This window comes from Antechinus flavipes, chromosome 2 (assembly GCF_016432865.1).
Source record: "Antechinus flavipes isolate AdamAnt ecotype Samford, QLD, Australia chromosome 2, AdamAnt_v2, whole genome shotgun sequence".
Classification (NCBI taxonomy): Eukaryota; Metazoa; Chordata; class Mammalia; order Dasyuromorphia; family Dasyuridae; genus Antechinus; species Antechinus flavipes.
In genome coordinates this window covers 157,490,878-157,508,822 of record NC_067399.1, presented here as the reverse complement: position 1 = coordinate 157,508,822, position 17,945 = coordinate 157,490,878, and the positions used below count along the sequence as shown (strand labels likewise).

The 17,945-nt window shown below is 31.0% G+C and overlaps 1 protein-coding gene across 1 annotated transcript in view; it reads right to left on the bottom strand.

Annotated features, from left to right (window-relative positions):
- RALGAPA2 (Ral GTPase activating protein catalytic subunit alpha 2) overlaps positions 1–17,945 on the bottom strand; it is a 397,768-nt gene that overhangs the window by 312,284 nt on the left and 67,539 nt on the right. Inside the window, exons 8-13 of the mRNA XM_051975852.1 lie at positions 13,887–14,025; positions 11,726–11,925; positions 9,912–10,136; positions 9,268–9,441; positions 8,251–8,388; positions 1,059–1,207 (exon numbers count right to left, since the gene is read on the bottom strand). Coding sequence (XP_051831812.1) covers positions 1,059–1,207; positions 8,251–8,388; positions 9,268–9,441; positions 9,912–10,136; positions 11,726–11,925; positions 13,887–14,025 — 1,025 coding nt within the window. The remainder of the gene's footprint in view (positions 1–1,058; positions 1,208–8,250; positions 8,389–9,267; positions 9,442–9,911; positions 10,137–11,725; positions 11,926–13,886; positions 14,026–17,945) is intronic.

The following is a 17,945-nucleotide window of genomic DNA, read 5'->3' as shown; positions in this document are numbered from 1 at the left end:
CTATATATGGAGTGAGGAAGAGAGAGGAGTGAATGCAGAAATTGAGAAATTGAGATACTGAAAAAATGGTAGTACTTTTGACAAAAATAGGAAAATGTAAGATAGTTAAGCTGGGAGGAAAACAATGAGTTCTACTTTGGACATGATGAGTTTAAGATATCTTGACTATCCAGTCTGAAATATCTAATAGGAAGTAGTTCTTTTATCATAAGCCCAGGTCCCTCCAAATCCCTCATTAGCAAAGTGTACATGGTCTCTCACTCCACTTTGATGAATACAGAATTATCAACTATAATTATTCTGATACAACAATAGAACACAAGCCCTTACCATTTGACTTGATACTGTACACTTCAAGGACACCTGGATCTTGCCATTTACTCTGCTACTACACTAGACGCACTAGACTTTTCCAAAAGTTCTAAAAGTTGAACCCTACTGTCTTTCCAATTAAAATGTGAGCTTCTTGAGAGCAGGGACTGTTATTATAAACATCACTATTTCAAAGACAGTGAAAGACAGAAAAAAAGTCAGTTGGGGCCCTACAATAACATTATGTGAATTTTAATAAAATATTTTAAATTATTGTCATTTTTATATGAAAATGTTTTTTCCAGAATGGATTTAAAACTTTATTATCTCTTTGCTAACATTAAAAAAAATTATCAATCAATAGGTAAATAGAAAAAACATGATTTTCCATAACATCTTAGCCCTTCAACTGTTTTCAATTTACACATTATATTAAGATATATAATAAACTATTGGGGTACCTGCTTATAAAACTATGTATATGGCTTTAATGTAGAAATACGTATGTATAGGTATATATACATATGTAATAAAGTGATCACAATTCAAAAATATTTCTATTATTAATATTTAAAAACAAAAAAGTACCAACACTGTCTCATGTTTAAATTTTTCACAATTCATAGAAATCCCTTATTATACCAATTGGGAACTCACTACAGATTTTCTAATAGGGAGTGCAGCAGTATTTTAGTATTTTAATTATACTATTAAAAGATAAAACATAGCACATCAAGTAAACTTACCATGTCTTTTTGTTCATTGCAAGTTCCATTATCATGCGCCTAAAAATACTCAAAACAGCTTTACAGGCATCAACTTGTTCCTTCAAAAGCATGGGAACTTCTGCACATGGCTCCAATAAAAAGACATTGGCAGAATTTGTCAAAAATACCTATAAATATAAGCAAATTAGAAGAACCAAAGATAGTCTACCTCTCAGATCTATGGATAATGAAGGAAGAACTAGCATGTAAATGGAAAATTTTGATTATATTAAGTTAAAAAGGGTTTATACAAACAAACCAATGCAAACAAGATTAGAATAGAAGCAGAAAACTGGGAACAAATCTTTGCATTCAATAGTTCTGATAAAGGTTTTATTTTGTTTTTAATTAAAAGCTTTTTATCTTTAAAACATATGCATGGATAATTTTTCAACACTGACCCTTGCAAAACCTTGTGTTCCAAATTTCCCTCCAGAAGCCTCACTTCCTCCCCTAGATGGCAAGTAATCCAATATATGTTAAAGCATGTTAAAAAATCTGTTAGATCCAATATATAAATACATATTTATACAATTATCTTGCTGCACAAGAAAAATAAAATAAAAAAGGAAAGTTAAGGGGAAAAAATAACACCCTTATTTCATGTCATGAAGAACAAATTCACGTAATGACCATATGCAAAAACATAATGTCTTTTTTTGCACCTGACTCCACCACCTCTATCAGAAGATAGCACAACATAAAAGCAACTACAACATTTGAAACAAAAAGAAAATTAATTTCTCAAAGTTAATTTATTTTAAAGTCAAACATATCTACTTCAGAACATCAATCCCATACTATTAGAATGGTGTTCATTTTTACAGGAGCAGGAGGAATACAGAGTATTAAAATATATACCTGATGGTTTAGTTTAACTTTTAAGATCACATAGATATTAATGATATCATACATTAATTCCTCTAAAATAAAATTAAACTATGGCACTAATGATTCAAATAAAAAAAGCATGCAATGACATAGCATATTTTTTACTCTTAATGAGATTTTAAGAGCATAAATTTGTCCTTGGGAAGTAAGCTACTAAGAGTTAACTAAGTAAATTCATCACTTTAAAAATTGGGGCTGCTGTTATATTTCAGCAATAATGATGGTTTTGTGCTTATCTAGTCATATTCTTTTTTTTTTAATAATAGCTTTTCATTTTCAAAATATATGCAGATAGTTTTTTTACATTTTTTTACATTCACCCTTGTAAAACTTTGTGTCTTAAAAATTTTCTCCTTTCCTTATTCTCCTTCCCTAGACAGCAAGTAATCCAATATATATAAAACATTTGCAACTCTCCTATGCATATTTCCACATTTATCATGCTATGCAAGAAAAATCAGATCAAAAAGGAAAAAAAAAAAACAAGCAAATATTATACTGTGATCCATATTCAATGTCTAATGTTCTCCTTCTGGAGGCAGATGACTCTCTCCATCACAAGTCTATTGGATATTATATAATGATCAATATTGACTGGTGTGAATCTTTCCAACAATGGGATGACTGAGGTCAGTTTCTGTAATGGGCTGAAGCTGAGCAGATGCACTGAGCTCTGGTCCAAGCACTTATGGCTAATTACCAATTGGACAATACTCTATTAAAATATGCTTGCAGAAAGAATGGTCCTGTCCACTTTCTGTGCAAGTTTGATGTGTTGTATAGGAGACTGGGTGAAGGAATTGGTGGGTGGAGTGAGAAAGCCAGAGTCACTCCTGGGCGAATTCATGTCATGACTGCTCTTACTTAATTAATATCGCCATTCCCGTTCACATCCACAAAAAATAAAGATCAATGACTTTCACTTATCCTGACTCCGGCTAATTTTAAAATACCCTGGGTGCTAAACATGGTCATTACAAGTTTCAATGATTTCTTGATAAAGAGAGCCATCTGCACCTAGAAAGAGGACTGCAGGAACTGAATATGAATTATAGCATAACATTTTCACTCTTTTTGTTGTTCCTTTGCATTTTGTTTTCTTATTCATTTTCTTTCCTTTATAATATGATCTTTCTTGTGCAGCAAGATAATTGTACAAATATGTTTACATATATTGGATTTAACATTGGAAAAAAAAGTCTATTGGAATTGGTCTGAATCACGTCATTGTTGAAAAGAACCACATTCTATATGAATGTTATGGAATATTATTGTTTGTAAGAAATGACCAGGAGGATGATTTTCAGAAAAGCCTGGAGAGACTTACATGAACTGATGCCGAGTGAAACGAGTAGGACCAGGAGGTCATTATATACCTCGACAACAATACTATATGATGATCAATTCTGATGGACATGGCTCTCTTCAACAATGAAATGAACCAAATGAACAAGTGATTTGTTCAATAATGAAGAGAACCACCTACACCCAGCGAAAGAACTATGAGAAATGAATAAGAACCACAACATAGCATTTCCATTCCCTCTGTTTTGGTCCGCTTCTCAGGTTATTTTTACCTTATGTCTTAGTCCGATTTTTCTTGTGCAGCAAAATAACTATGAATATGTAAACATATATTGTATTTAACACATTAAAAAAGAATATGAATGGAATTCTTGGAAAAAAAAAGAATAAAAGAAAAGAACTATGTCCATCAGAATTGATCATCATATAATCTTGCTGTTGCTGTGTACCATATTCTCTTAGTTCTGCTCACTTTACTTAACAACAGTTCATATAAGTCTCTTTTTTTAGGCCTTTCTGAAATCATCCTGCTGATCATTAATTATAAAACAATAATATTCTATAACATTCATATATAATAATTTATTCAGCCATTCTAAACTGATAGGCATCCACTCAATTTCCAGTTCCTTGCTACTACAAAAAAGGCTGCTAACAAACATGTTTGCACATGTGGGTCCTTTTTCCTTTACTATGATCTTTTTGGGATACAGACTCAGTAGAAACACATCTCTAGTCTCACTCTTTTGCCCAGATCCCTTTTTTGTGAAAGGAAACTTATATTAGGTCTTAAAAAATGTGTAGCACAGCTAAACATCATTGTTTAACTTTATATAGTTAACTGGCTCATTTGAAGATTGAGTCTATAATCAACCTTGCCCTCTAGTTAACTCTGCTAACTAGAGAAAAAACACTGATTATATTCAAACTCAAAAAGACTATGTAAAAAATGTGCTTACTTTTATCATTTTGAATTTTCTGATGTAAAAAAAAAATCACTTTCACTAAAATAGTTTGATAATTTTCTTGTAAAGAAAGAAACTTACATTAAAACAAAATCTCCCAAATGCTTTCCTGAAACAGAAACTATGAATGGCTTCATTTTAATCAAATATAATCATTTGTTATTGAAAAGAAGAGTATCTTTTTAGCAAAACTTAGAATACAATCAAGAGTATAATAAATTTTAAGACTGAAATAAAGACTGTATTAAATAACTGCCTAAAATAAATAGATTAATGTACTTAGCATCCTTAATTTGAATCTATAACTTTTGATCATGCCAAGGAAAAATGTTCCCAAAGCTTCACAAGTCAACATAAAGAGAGAGAAAAAAAATGCATACAAATTACTCATGGTCTTTCACCTTATAAACATACTAGAATGACAACTAATAAAGACAGAAACCATGTTCCACTTTCCTTGTATAGAGCTTAATACAATATACTGCACATAAAATAAGACATTTAATATTTGTTAATTAACTTCAATGTTAAGTTTTGAGCACTTTTTCCTAATGAAAGAATGTAACAAGTACTAAGTTCAATAGGTACATCGAACTGCAAAATCTGCATTAAGGCTAAGAACAAATCAGGGTTAAAGACCCTAATAATGGCCAGTTCTTCAGAGCTAGGAAAAATAGGGAATTCGTTCTCAATTCATAAACGTTAAATGATTTGAGATACAGCATAATTTAACTTAAAAAAAAGGAAAGATCTATATCCATTCTAAAAGCAATGCCTATTAATCTCAATTGTTGACAAAAGCACTCGATTCTATCTGAAATACTAAGCATGACTAAAAGGGGGTATTTTTCTAACAATTGCTTAGGTAATATTCAATTATGAGATAACATAAGTATGACAATTTGCAAACTTTAAAGACCTATATAAATACTAATTGTCATTATTATTATTTCTAGTAATAATAATAATAATAATAATAATAATAATAAACAATGCCTATCCTTAAGGAGCTTTACATTCTCCTGAATGACATAGCACATAAACAAGGTAATAAGTACAAGCATATAAAAAGCAAAAAAGATAATAAAAACTAGAAATCAGGGAGACCAGGAGAGATGTCAGGAAGGAAATCATGATAAAGATGTACTCTGAAAAGTAAACAAGGGATTCTAAGAAACCAAAATGAGAAGGGAGTGTATTCTATACCCGGGGAACCCTCAGACTGACTGGATGGCAAAGACCTGGGGGAAGACCAATGAAGAGAGATTAAGATGTTAGTCTGTGATTAGGAATAGACTATAGATAACCCTAACAAAAAGAGGCAGTGGAGGACACCTTTGGAATAAGATACAAGTGATAGTATATGCACCTAGCAAGAGCATTCCAATCTATCTGCCTAAAACAGCAGCTAATTTCCTGAGTTACTTTAATGATCATGCATTAAAAGGAGAAAAGAGAACAATTCTATTCTAGATCTGATCCCTGCCAATAAAAAGAAATTGGTTGATATGGGGGAAATGACTATGGAAACTTTAATAAATCATCATAATTTCATAACCCTTACATTCAATTATAAGAACCCATATGTGGTTGTGATCCATAGGGTAAGAAGCTGGGTCCTACACAAAGGCATTAGAGGGGGAGGAGGGCACGTGGTTCTGAAAAACCTACTGATATCAGTAATGAGTTAAATAGACAGTGCTACATAAATACCATGAAAGGTATAGCACCCTCCAAAATTTATTTTTAAAAGAGAGGGAGAGGGAGAGGGAGAGAGAAAAACTGGGCAAATGGGAAACCACAGGGTGAGAAAAGAAGACAAGGGAGGGATCCATGGGTAGGGATAAGTAAGGTAAGTTATGGAGCAGAATTTAATTAGAGTCAGTAGAGACATGTGTGTGTATATAAGGTGTGTATGGATATGAGTGTATATATGTATGCATATATCTATATATCCATATATAAATGTATATATATATATAAATATATATAAATACATCTTTTCTTAAATGTAGCTTGTATGTGGGGGGGGGGGGGGAGAAAGGGAAATGAAGGGGAGAAAAAAGTATAAAGTAGATAAGGTACACAGCAGAGAACCAAAGAGCAGTTACAAGGAAGTAAAGAAAAAATGGACATTCATGAAAAGAATTTCTTCTACTAATATATATATATATTTATATATATATTATATATATATATATAAATTTAATCAATCATCATAAATTCCACCTAATTGATGATTTCTCCCCTTAGACTTTATATACGCTATCTCACTCAGATGTACAGAATTTAATGTATTTACAAGGATGTTCTTGTTTGACTGAGGTCAAGATACTGTTCAATTTTTAGATATCAGTTCACTTTTAATATCAATTCTTTTAAAAAAATATTTGTCTCATAGAAAAATATGGTGAAAACAAATTTTAAGAAAGAAATAATTAATTTATAAGACAAGCATCATGGGAACACTCAAAAGAACACTGAATTTTGAGTCAGAAGCATTGGGATCTAACCCAATTCTCTCCTTTCTAAAATCAGGACAAGTTACTTCAATCAGTCAAAAACATTTATTAAGCATCAACAAAATACTAGGTTCTGTATTAAGTGTTGAGGTTACAAAGACAGTTCCTGCCCTCAAGGGGCTCACAGTCTAGCAAGAGATATAACAAGCAAACCACCATGAATTACATAAACTGCAGAAAATCAAGAGAGTGAAGGCATATGAATTAAGGAGGATCAGGAAAGGCTTCCTATACAAGGTGAGATGTTAGCCAGGACTTAAAGGAAGCCAGAGAAGTCAACATGCAGAGATGAAGATGGAAAGAAACCCAGGCATGAGGAGCAGCCAGTGAAAATGTCCAGCTTTAAGACAGGAAATTTTAAGGAGAAAGGATTTAGTATGTTCGCCTTTAAAAAGAGAGCGCTGGACTGGCTGACACATTCCAGCTCTGAATCTTGTGATCTAAAAGTAATGAAACAGCAACTAGTGATGCAGTGTGAACTGCAAATTAGGGTAGAGACAGATTAAATCAAGAATTGGCAAACCATTGCCCACAGCCAGTCGCCTGCTTCTGTATAGTCCAGGGAGCTGAGAATTGTTTATACACTTTTAAACAATTATTTAAATAAAGTTATTTTAAAGTATAAAAATGATTTTTAGCTCATGGGTATAAACAGGTATAGCTGGGAGACTCTTGGATTAAATGATTATCAAATGCACCAAGTACAAAGTAATATATTGTAACAACTACTCACACTTATATAGCTCTTTAGCACTTTCCTCCTAGAAATTCTTTGAGAGGATAAAACTAATACTATTATCCCTACTTTACAGATAAGGAAGCTGATTTTCAACAAGATTAGGTGACTTGCCAAAGGTCAAAATGCAGTAAAGTACTAAAGCCAGGACACATTCCAAGAATACTTCTCTGACAAATTAGAGTTATATAACAGTCCCATTACTATAAAATTTCTCCTACATCTTTCCCCAAAAAGAATTTATATTTTTGTAAGTCTCCCCCCATAAAGGCAGCTAGGTAGAACCATAGTGCACAGAGCCCTGGGCCTGAAGACTTCCATGAGATCTTATCTAGTCTCTGACACTTACTAGCCCTGTGACTCTGGGTAAATCACTTAACTATTTTCCTCAGTTTCCATATCTGTAAATGAGCTGGAAAAGGAAATGCAAGACACTCCAGTATCTCTGCCAAGAAAACCCTCAAAAAAAGATCACGAAGAGCCAAACACAATTGAAACAACAACAATAGCTCGTTCTATAAAACTACACAGTAAGAAAAATAAAAACAGAAGCTCTGTAGTTTGTCAGAAGAAGAGTTAAAATGAGTATTTTATACATTCTAGTTGCTTATCATTTCAAGTTTTAAATGTGTTGAAGACTACTATCTGTTAATAACATAAAATCATTAAAATGAAATTATACCACAATAATAAAATATTTAAGTAAATAACATTTCTTGGGTATTCTTCACTTTATTGTTCTGGCCACATACCTGTAGTGTAGCTTGTACACCAGCTTTAATATTCTTATTATCATCTTCTAATATACAGCCTCTACTAACAGCACTAGTAAAGGAGTAAGTTCGTCCCCAGCTTGAAGATCGTTTGTGACCAGAATGTTCAGTTGTGGCCTTTTAAAAACAATAACTGATTAATACAGAAGAATATTATTCAAAAGCTTAAAAATGACAAATGTGTACTTACTCATTTTTATTCATACCTATTTATAAATCATGTAGCCATTTATTTTAAAAGTCAAGACTGTTAGTAATAGAGATTATTATTGATTTAGCTATATACATCTCTAGTATGGAAATGTCAAAGCATTTAATAAATTATTCATCATAAAAATGTACTTTTAGAAATTACCTGACTATTTTTTAAAATAATTTTGTTAGAAATTTAAATCAAACCTAAATAAAACCTAGCAGTTACTTTTGTTTCAATAATATGTCGTTCTATATAAATGTACCCTCTTCATGACTTCTAGATAGGTAAAATTAAAAAAAAAAAATCAAATATATGGGGCATATAATTTTAACCACATGATGACAATGCTTACAAGTATTTTAGAAAGCCTTAAAGGATCAGATACAAGAAATTATTATTGTCAATATCTTGCAAATTTTCCTCTCAGATACTTAACAACTGAATTGATCTGGATACCTTAATGGAGACCATTTCTTTGAAGCCTACTATCACCCAAATTCTATTTATATAAACATAAAGGTTAAAAATGTAATAGTTACATGTAAAGCATAAATATAAGAAAATATTTTACTAAATAGTCAGCATTGGAGATAGTGAACCAGAAAGGGTGGTATGACATAATTTGTTAGTTAAGGAGTCCTTGCCTTGAAGCTCCTTCTGCAAAACCTCAAACCCTTTTATGAAACAGCTCACTCTCACTATTCACAGATCCCAAAAGCAATGCAGTTTAAAGGAAACTTGTCTCTATCCATTTCCTATCTATAATGTATTCCTAGCTAATATAGCAAATAAAACAGCACCTGTTTGTTATCTGTCTCAGTCACTGAAAATCCCAAATTTGCATCACTATCTTCAGTAATGTCTTTTTTATCAGGTTCCTCCATGAACAAAGGTTTGTCCTGTAATATCCACTTTCTATATACTTTGACCACTTTTCTTGTTACAGATATGTCGCAGGAAGGCAACAAAAATGCCTGAAATAATAAAAGAAAATTACATATTAAAACATATGACATTTAGATTGTAACCTGTATTGTATAAAGAGTCGTCATACCAATAAAATAGAAGATCTTTTAAAGTACCAAAGGAGATTTAAGAAACAAAAAGGAAGATAACATTACTTCAATATTATAGCATTTTATAAGACTCAAAAATCTAAACGGCCATTCAAAACACACACACACACACACACACAAACACACAAACACACACACACACACACACACACACATTGATACACAGTTGTACATGCACAGTGTTAAATGCATTACTAACAGTGTTAATAATAAGGCATTTTTTTTAAAAATCAAGAAATAAAACTGCATAGAAAGAAATGAGAAGGATCACTATTCATCACCTTAGGTTTTTTAGAATCATCACCTATTATAGAAACGAAATTGTTAACAGCCCTTCTAAACACAAGGGACTAATATATTCCACTAACCTGACGAAATACTTCATTGATAAAATTGACATAACCTCGGGTAGACAAAAGAATTCGCTGAACCATTTCATATACAGTCCGATGCTCTTCTTCAATACTACAAAGGCTGGAATTACTAAGTCTTCGATCAGACAAAGTACTACTGTTAGAATGATTCTTATCCTGTTCAGATGGTCCACTAACTTCCAACTCAGAGGTTTTCTCTTGTACCATTCCACCAACATTCTAGAAAAGAATAGTTGCAACTTGCTGAAAAAGCTTACAAAACATAAAGCCACATTTTAAAAAACTAAAATATTTATTGTTTAGAGGATTTTTGATTACTATCAATTTTTAGTTTAGGTTTGCAGGAAAATCATTAAAATTGTAATCCCAAAATTACTTTCAGTAAACAGCCAAGTAGTCTCTATAGCTTGTACTTTACATATCAAATATCTAATTTATAAGTTATCCCTTCACCTACTCCAATTATATTTCCCTCCCAGGAAAATCATTAACTAATTAAAGAGTTTAATCTACAGCTATAAAATTATAAATACAAAAATACGGTTTGAACAAATGATTAATCAGCTGGAGTTACTATAAAAATGGAGACTGCCAGTTGCCTCCAAGTAAACAGTGACTTGAAAACCTTATAAACATTTATCTATAATCCACTGATAAATCATGTGATCCATAAGAATGAATGAGAGTAAAATCAAAAACTTTTTGAAGGGCTGTGAATTTGGAATCTAAATGTGGTAGTTTCACTATCAAAGATAAGGAAAAGTATTCAAAATGTATAAATTAATAGACCTTTCTTTTATTTTCTCATGGGCTCACCATCTTACTATTTTCATCCTTAAAATTCTCCTGTAATGATAAAGCTTAGTTAAGTCTCTTTGCCAAGTTTCCTATATACTGATTTTTTTTGCCAGGTCTGCTTCTCAGTTTCATGGAATTATACTATCCATAATCTTACAACATCATTCTTTGTAAGTTTACAAAAGTTTATTTTCTTAACCACTATTGCCCTTTGTTTCCATCTATTTCGATTTGGCAAGGAAATCAAATGTCTTCGGGCTGAAGAAGTTTCTAGGCCCTCTGTTAATCTCTTTTGAAAGGAATGTGAGGAAACTAATGTTTTGTAAATAAAGGACAAAAAAGGAAACTCACCAAGGAAATAACATTCTCTGGCTATAGAGACGGTTTATGACAAACTATATTTAAATTATAAATGGCAGCAATGACCATACCAACTGGCTAGTACCTCTATTTTGGCAACATGGAGATTGCTTGGCCCATAGTAGAAGGTTAAGTAGTATACTACATGATTATTATCTAATCCCTTAGTATCATGTGGCTTAAGATTAATTTGCCAGATCAAATAATTCAAGATAGAAAATTTATGCATAAAGAAAATATTTATTGATTTGATGTCTGTCCCTTAAATCTCACTCAAACATATATTTCAAGAATATGCTTCTAATAAAACACATTTCAAAAGTTGTATTATCTTCTGAATACTGGCAAAGGGATATCAGGAAACAGAAAATACTGGCAATTTTAGCTATGACAACTTTGTAGCCTAACAAACATTCTGTAACCAAAGTAGAATCAGATAATATTTGAAAATGTAAAATTTCCTTTAAAAATGGGACTGATCTTTCCAAATACACATTGAGTAGTGCATAATAACACAACTTGGTAATAACTGTTTCTGGTTCTTACACTAGTCAGTCTACCTCCCAAAAAATTTCAATCTATTGCCTTTGGCTGTTTGTGTTTTTTGGATAAAAATTGAAGAAAGTGAGGCCAAATGATTAATAAAATACCTGGATGATTTTAGGCAATCCTTCTCCTCCATTTTTAGTATTCTGAGTTGTTGTTAGGTATTTCTTTTCCAGAAAAAATGTTACAATCCACTTAATAAAAGCAACACGAGCTGCCATATATGGAATTTTTGTGCTATACGTATTTTCATTATTTCGAGTTGAAGTAACATATACTGGTTTTGGTCTTGAATGGGGGATGTCTGGTAATATAAAAAAGAGTACACAATCTAGTTAAGTAAACATTTGCATTTGATACATCTGTCTAAATTAGAATGCTGTTATATTTAACTGGTATAAGGATTTCATGATTCTGACACTCAAATCCCATTTTTTAAAAGTAGTACTTTTTGATAGCACCATCATTGTCTCTATATTAGATTCTGATTAGGAAATAACTTTGCATCTAAATTATCTATTTATTTTTAGCCTATATTGTTTTACATCTAAAGACCATTTGTTGTACCAATATTAAGTAGTATAGTTAACATAGCATTGTTGACCTGGGCTCAAGTTCCATTTTTTAAAACATCAATCAACAAGCATTTTTAAGTGCTATGTATCAGGCATTTTGATAGGCAGCACTAGGGATATAAATGCAATGAACACAGCAATATTTTTCGATATCCTGAGCAAATTACCTAAACTTTCAAGGCCCAAAATAACTCTCAAAAAGTTGCTGAACTATATTGGTACAAATGGTTTCCCTGTAAGGAGGTATCTACACAAATTAAAATTACAGATTCAGGTGAAAAAAAATCCATAAATGTTACAAACATAATACAGAGAAAGGCAGCATGGATTAGTGGAAAGAGTGCTAGCTTTGTTATTATGGAAACCACATGGTTTCCATAGACACATAGAAAATGTATGACCCTGGGCTTTCTTCTGTGCTTCCTCATTTGTAAAATGAAGGAGTTGAACTCAAGAGGCTCAAAGTTCCCTTTCAAGTCTAAATCTATGATCCTACTGTTATTAAAGAGAATACAATTACCTCATATAACTCCTGAGGCAAATGTATTAAATATTTTAAAGCATTCGGTAAAATTCTCTGGTAATGAGAATGATAAAAATAATAGGGTAAAGAACCACTTGTGACTGATACACAGTGTTACTGTATTCATCCTTACATCCTTTTAAGACTTAAAATGTTAACACCTAATAAAATAAATTAACCAAATTTATTGATTTTTAATTTACTAAACATTTTTCCTGGTAGGAGAATTCTGTTAAAATGGAAAGTATTCATCTCATCACTATATAGTACAGTTTTGAGAGGATTTCATTCATTTTTAATCTAGCACATCTTTTAGAAAGTCAGTCAAATATATTTTTTCAGCCTTTTTTCTCCTCTATTGTAGATTTAAATATGGAAATAGCTTTGAGATAATAAAACATATTATAGTATACATATGCAGTTGTCTATCTTCCATGATAATTTTTCTAAATATGATTACAATCATACATGAATACAGAATCTGTTGTTTCATAAGCAGCAAAGCTTTTAGCAAGTACATCTTTACCAAAAAATTGACAATATAAAAATGCAAGAATAGGTAAGTGTCTCAGCTATCCCTCCCCAATCACACACACAAAAACACACACACACACACACACACACACACACACACACACACTCTCACATTCTCTCTCTCTCTCTCTCTTTCCTCCTTCTCCTCCTCCTCCTCTTTGCCAAAGCTACTGTTTTTAGTGCAGGAAAGATTAAAATACATTTATGCTCTCTACAACAAGACAGGCAGTTCTGGATTTTATTATAGGCAACTTACTCACTTTTCAATCACAAATTTTAATTCTGGATTGATCTCTTTAAATTACAATATTTCTATCACCTGTAATGGGATCCTCAGGAAATTAAAACTAATTTTAATATTTCCTAAAGGCAGTAAAATTATAGCCAAAAGTAATGCATTCCAAACCCAATATAAATTATCTTTTGATGACTTGTTTCCTCATGAGAGTGTGAATAATTTAAATGTCAGAAGAATAAAAATTGCAATTTCTTAGGAAATTCTTTAAAAGCAGAAGTTTAAAAAGTATTTATGTTATTTAACCCTTTAAAAATTGATTAATTATTTTTAGTAAAAATTTTAATGATGATGTAAAAGGAAACTATTCAGTGGAAGTAGCTAAAATCACTACTTACCCAAGACAGGTTTGTAGAGGTTGGTTAATTTTGTAAATGTTGGAAACAAATGGGGAAGATAATACTTTCGAAACAAAGTAAAGAGAAATTTAAACCCAGTGTCTTGGTTCTCCTTATTCTTCCATTCCAAACTCGCAGCCTTTAAATATTTAAAAAAATAGATAATACATTTTTTTCCCCAAATTAACATACATTGAACTATAGGGTTCTCAAAAATTATAACTATCTTCACAGTAAAGGGAAAAGTTTAAAACTAAAACTAATTAAATTAATGAATACCTAATATTTTAACAAAGCCCAAGAGCTGTAATATGAATAACTGTTTAAAAACAAGTATTTTAGAACTTTTATCAAAAGCTGTAATTTTCTAACTTGAGAAAATCCCAAATACAGCAATATATTCATGTAACAATATTATAATTTCACAGTACTTAAATATCCTAATATGTTTCTTTCCTTATATGTCTATAATCAAATCTTTTCTAATCTTTAAAACTTTTACTGGGGAAAAAAAGGAGATTAAACACTAACATGTGTATCAAAACTAAGATATTTCAAGGCAAATATGGCAATTATGGTCCACTCCCTATTCATTGCATTTTGCCCCCTTATCTCCATGACTTTATTATTGTGTGTCTGTGTGACTAACACATATTCTCCTCACTTTGGTTTCATAAAAATTTTAACTTCTTTCAAAGCACAGCTCAGGTGCAACTTCTTCCAGGAATTAGCAATATTTTGTATTGCCTCTGTATTTACTTATTGGTATGTGTTTTAATATCCCAAGTTAAATGTAAGCAATTTGAGAATAAGGCCTGTTCTTTTTCTCAATTGTGGGTACTTAATAAATATTTGTTACTGTTATTTTTTGTAATTAACTTCTTTCAACATTTATTTAAACTTTATCTTGTAATACATATCCAATACTATGAGCCAAAGGTTTAGAAACTTCATTTCTATATCAGTTTCCTAAAATTTTTCTAAGTAGTTTAGAATTTTTAAAGATAGTTTTCTAACTATGGAAATTCCACAGCTAAAGAGAATTCCTTCCTTTACTATATGCTCCTATAGGGGTTATATATGACAATTTTAATCTTATTAGTGGCACAACATTTAACTTTATAATTAGCTCTCATATAATACACACCCAAATCAATACTTGATAATCATGAGCAAAAGATCAAGGACCACACTGAAAAGATTTGCAATAGATTTTCAATAGCCAACACACTATTTTGGAAATGACAATGATTATATAATTATAGATTGAGGAGACATGTTAGGGAGAAGCTAGATCAACCTCCTCGTTTTATAGATAAGGAAATATAAATCTGGAAAAGTTAATTTGCCCAGAGGCCACAGAACTAGTTTTTGGAAGAAATGGAACTAGAATTGAGACTTGACCAAATAAATTCTTCTTGTTGCAAACCTTTCATTCCTACTTTATGCTACAAAGGCATAATAAAAACTTAAACAGTCATGGTAAAGAGAGAATTATAAAATAGGTGAACTTGTACAACTCATTTTCAAAAATAATGTTTCAAGTAAATTATTATGACAAAACCTTTTAAACATAAAATACAACATAAGCAGCTTTATATCTACATAGTTTGAATAGTCTATGTTTATACAACCTCTTAAAATATGAAAAATATTTACATATAATATTCCACTTGTATTCTGCAAAAACCCTATGAAGTAGTTACTCCATCTACAAAATTTCCCCATTTTGCAGAAAAGGAAACTAAAGCTCAAGAGGTTAATTAACTTGCCAGGATCATAGTGCTAATAAGAATCAGAGGCAAGATTTGACCCCAAGTCTTCCTGACTCCCAGTACACTCCTGATTGTACTAGGCCACCTATCCTTTAAAGAGATCTTAATATTTTAAAAGTATGGCAAAAGTCATAATCTATTCACATGAATTGTAAGTGCTTTATCCTCTGAACACATTTTTTAACTAATTACAAACCCTAAAAAGCAATGGCATTCTGCAAATCAGTCTATACTGTCTGTCACTTAGTGATAAACCAAAATATTGACTCAAGTACTCTGCCTCACTAGTATTTAAAGCTTAATGTGAAAAAATACAATCAAGTACAATACAATGAGGCAAAAATCCAAATAAACCATAGAAATAACTTTACAGGCATCAAGCTATAATGCCAATATAAATTATATAATAGAGCACTCTAAAAAGCAAAATATTTTCCAATAACTCAAATAAAATGACGATTTTGGGGAAAAAAAAAACCCTGCAAAATAAGAATTGATGCAGAGAGAATTAAACAAAACACTGGTCACAATAACAACATTATAACGAAAAACAACTCTGAGACTTAAAAACTTTGATCATCGGTCCAAATAACCTATGATGAAGCACAACACCTAATTCCTGACAGAAAAGTGTAAGATTCAAGGTACAGAAAGATAAATACCTATTTTTAACACAGCCACTATGTGAAATTGTTTGCTTGTGACAAAGTTGGAGTTTTGATTTTGAAATAATCAGATTGATTCTTTGTCTCTTTTTCATTGACAAAACTCATTGTAAATATTCATTTACAAAATAATGATTTTGTCCTGTTACTACCTAAATCATGAATCTGTCTCAACTTAATTCAGAAATTTAGTCAGCTGTAATGAGTTAAGTTTATAAATCCAGTTCTCCCATTAACTACTATTAATTAACCACATAACAAATTTATGTCAAGGAAGTTTGTTACCCTTAAAAGATGCAGGTGAATAATAGCGAATCTGGTCTAGTATCTACACCATTAAACTATTCTTCAAGAATGTCTGGTTTAAATTCCAAAGAAGTCTGGTTTGCTATGTCTGTACCTGCTGATGCAGCTAGATTCAAAAAGTAAACATTTCTTTATCACACAGGAGGGAAGAAAGGTGTTGTTGCTTTAACCCTTATTCCCAATTCCTATATAATCATATATTCTTCTATCTATTATTCTTCCTTCTTATCAAAATTATAAAAAGTCCTGTTAACCTCATAACTGAGTTTTTAGGTCTCAGAGTTGTTTTTCTTTATGATATTAATGAATACATTGTTCTTTTCACTTCTTTCTGCATCAGTTTCTTACTTTGCAGATTTTTTTTTCTGAAATCATAATTTTATTTGAGTTATTGTGACATATTTTGTCTTTTTGAGTGCTTTATTCTTTAATTTATAATCCCATAACTGGGGGAAACTGAAATCCTACTTATTGGTAAATTCATGTTTTACTAAGAAATTGGTCATGCTTGGAACTTTATGCTTTTATGTCTTTCCCCTCTCCTCCTTTCCCCCATTTTTCATAGCAAAAGTAATCAAGGAAAAAAGGAGAAACAAGAAAGAAAAAAAGATTAGGGGGAAGAAAAGATAACTACAATTTTTTTAAATGTATATATGAAAACAGAAGAAAGTCAGGAAGCATACACTGACAAAGTAGTTTTTAAAGTAACAAGCTGAATTTATTACATACTTTTAAAAAACAGGTAGTATCAAATACAGTCATAGTTTCATGTTCAATTCTTTTTTTTTTTTTTTTTTTTTTGCCCTACTTTGTATAGCAATGTATTTGTATATGTTTTGGAGGCTGTTTCTTAAGTTCATAATAAAATTTAAACTAAAAATCTCACTGAAATGTCAGTTCTACTTAAATATAGTGATTATATTGTGAAAATCAAATGTTGATCTTGTATTTTATAAATGATTCCACTCTGTAATTGATTCTATTCTACAACCTATTTCACACATCTAAAAGTTACAAAATGACAGCAAATGCCTGTTATAATTTATTTGTAAATTATAAGGTGGACTATAGGAGGAAATGTTATAAAGAATATAAATAAAATTGCTAATATATCAGGAACTTGACAAATATTTGGAAACCCATAGAGCTAATCATTTTCAAAAATCTACACTTTTAAATTCCAACTTAGTTATACATTATTTAGCCAAATCTTTGATTTGAATGAGTCGGTTAATATTTAAGCCAAATTTTTCATTTATGAAAAAATAATATAGTTTAGCATACCTTTGTTGAAGCCATTGTATGACATTAAT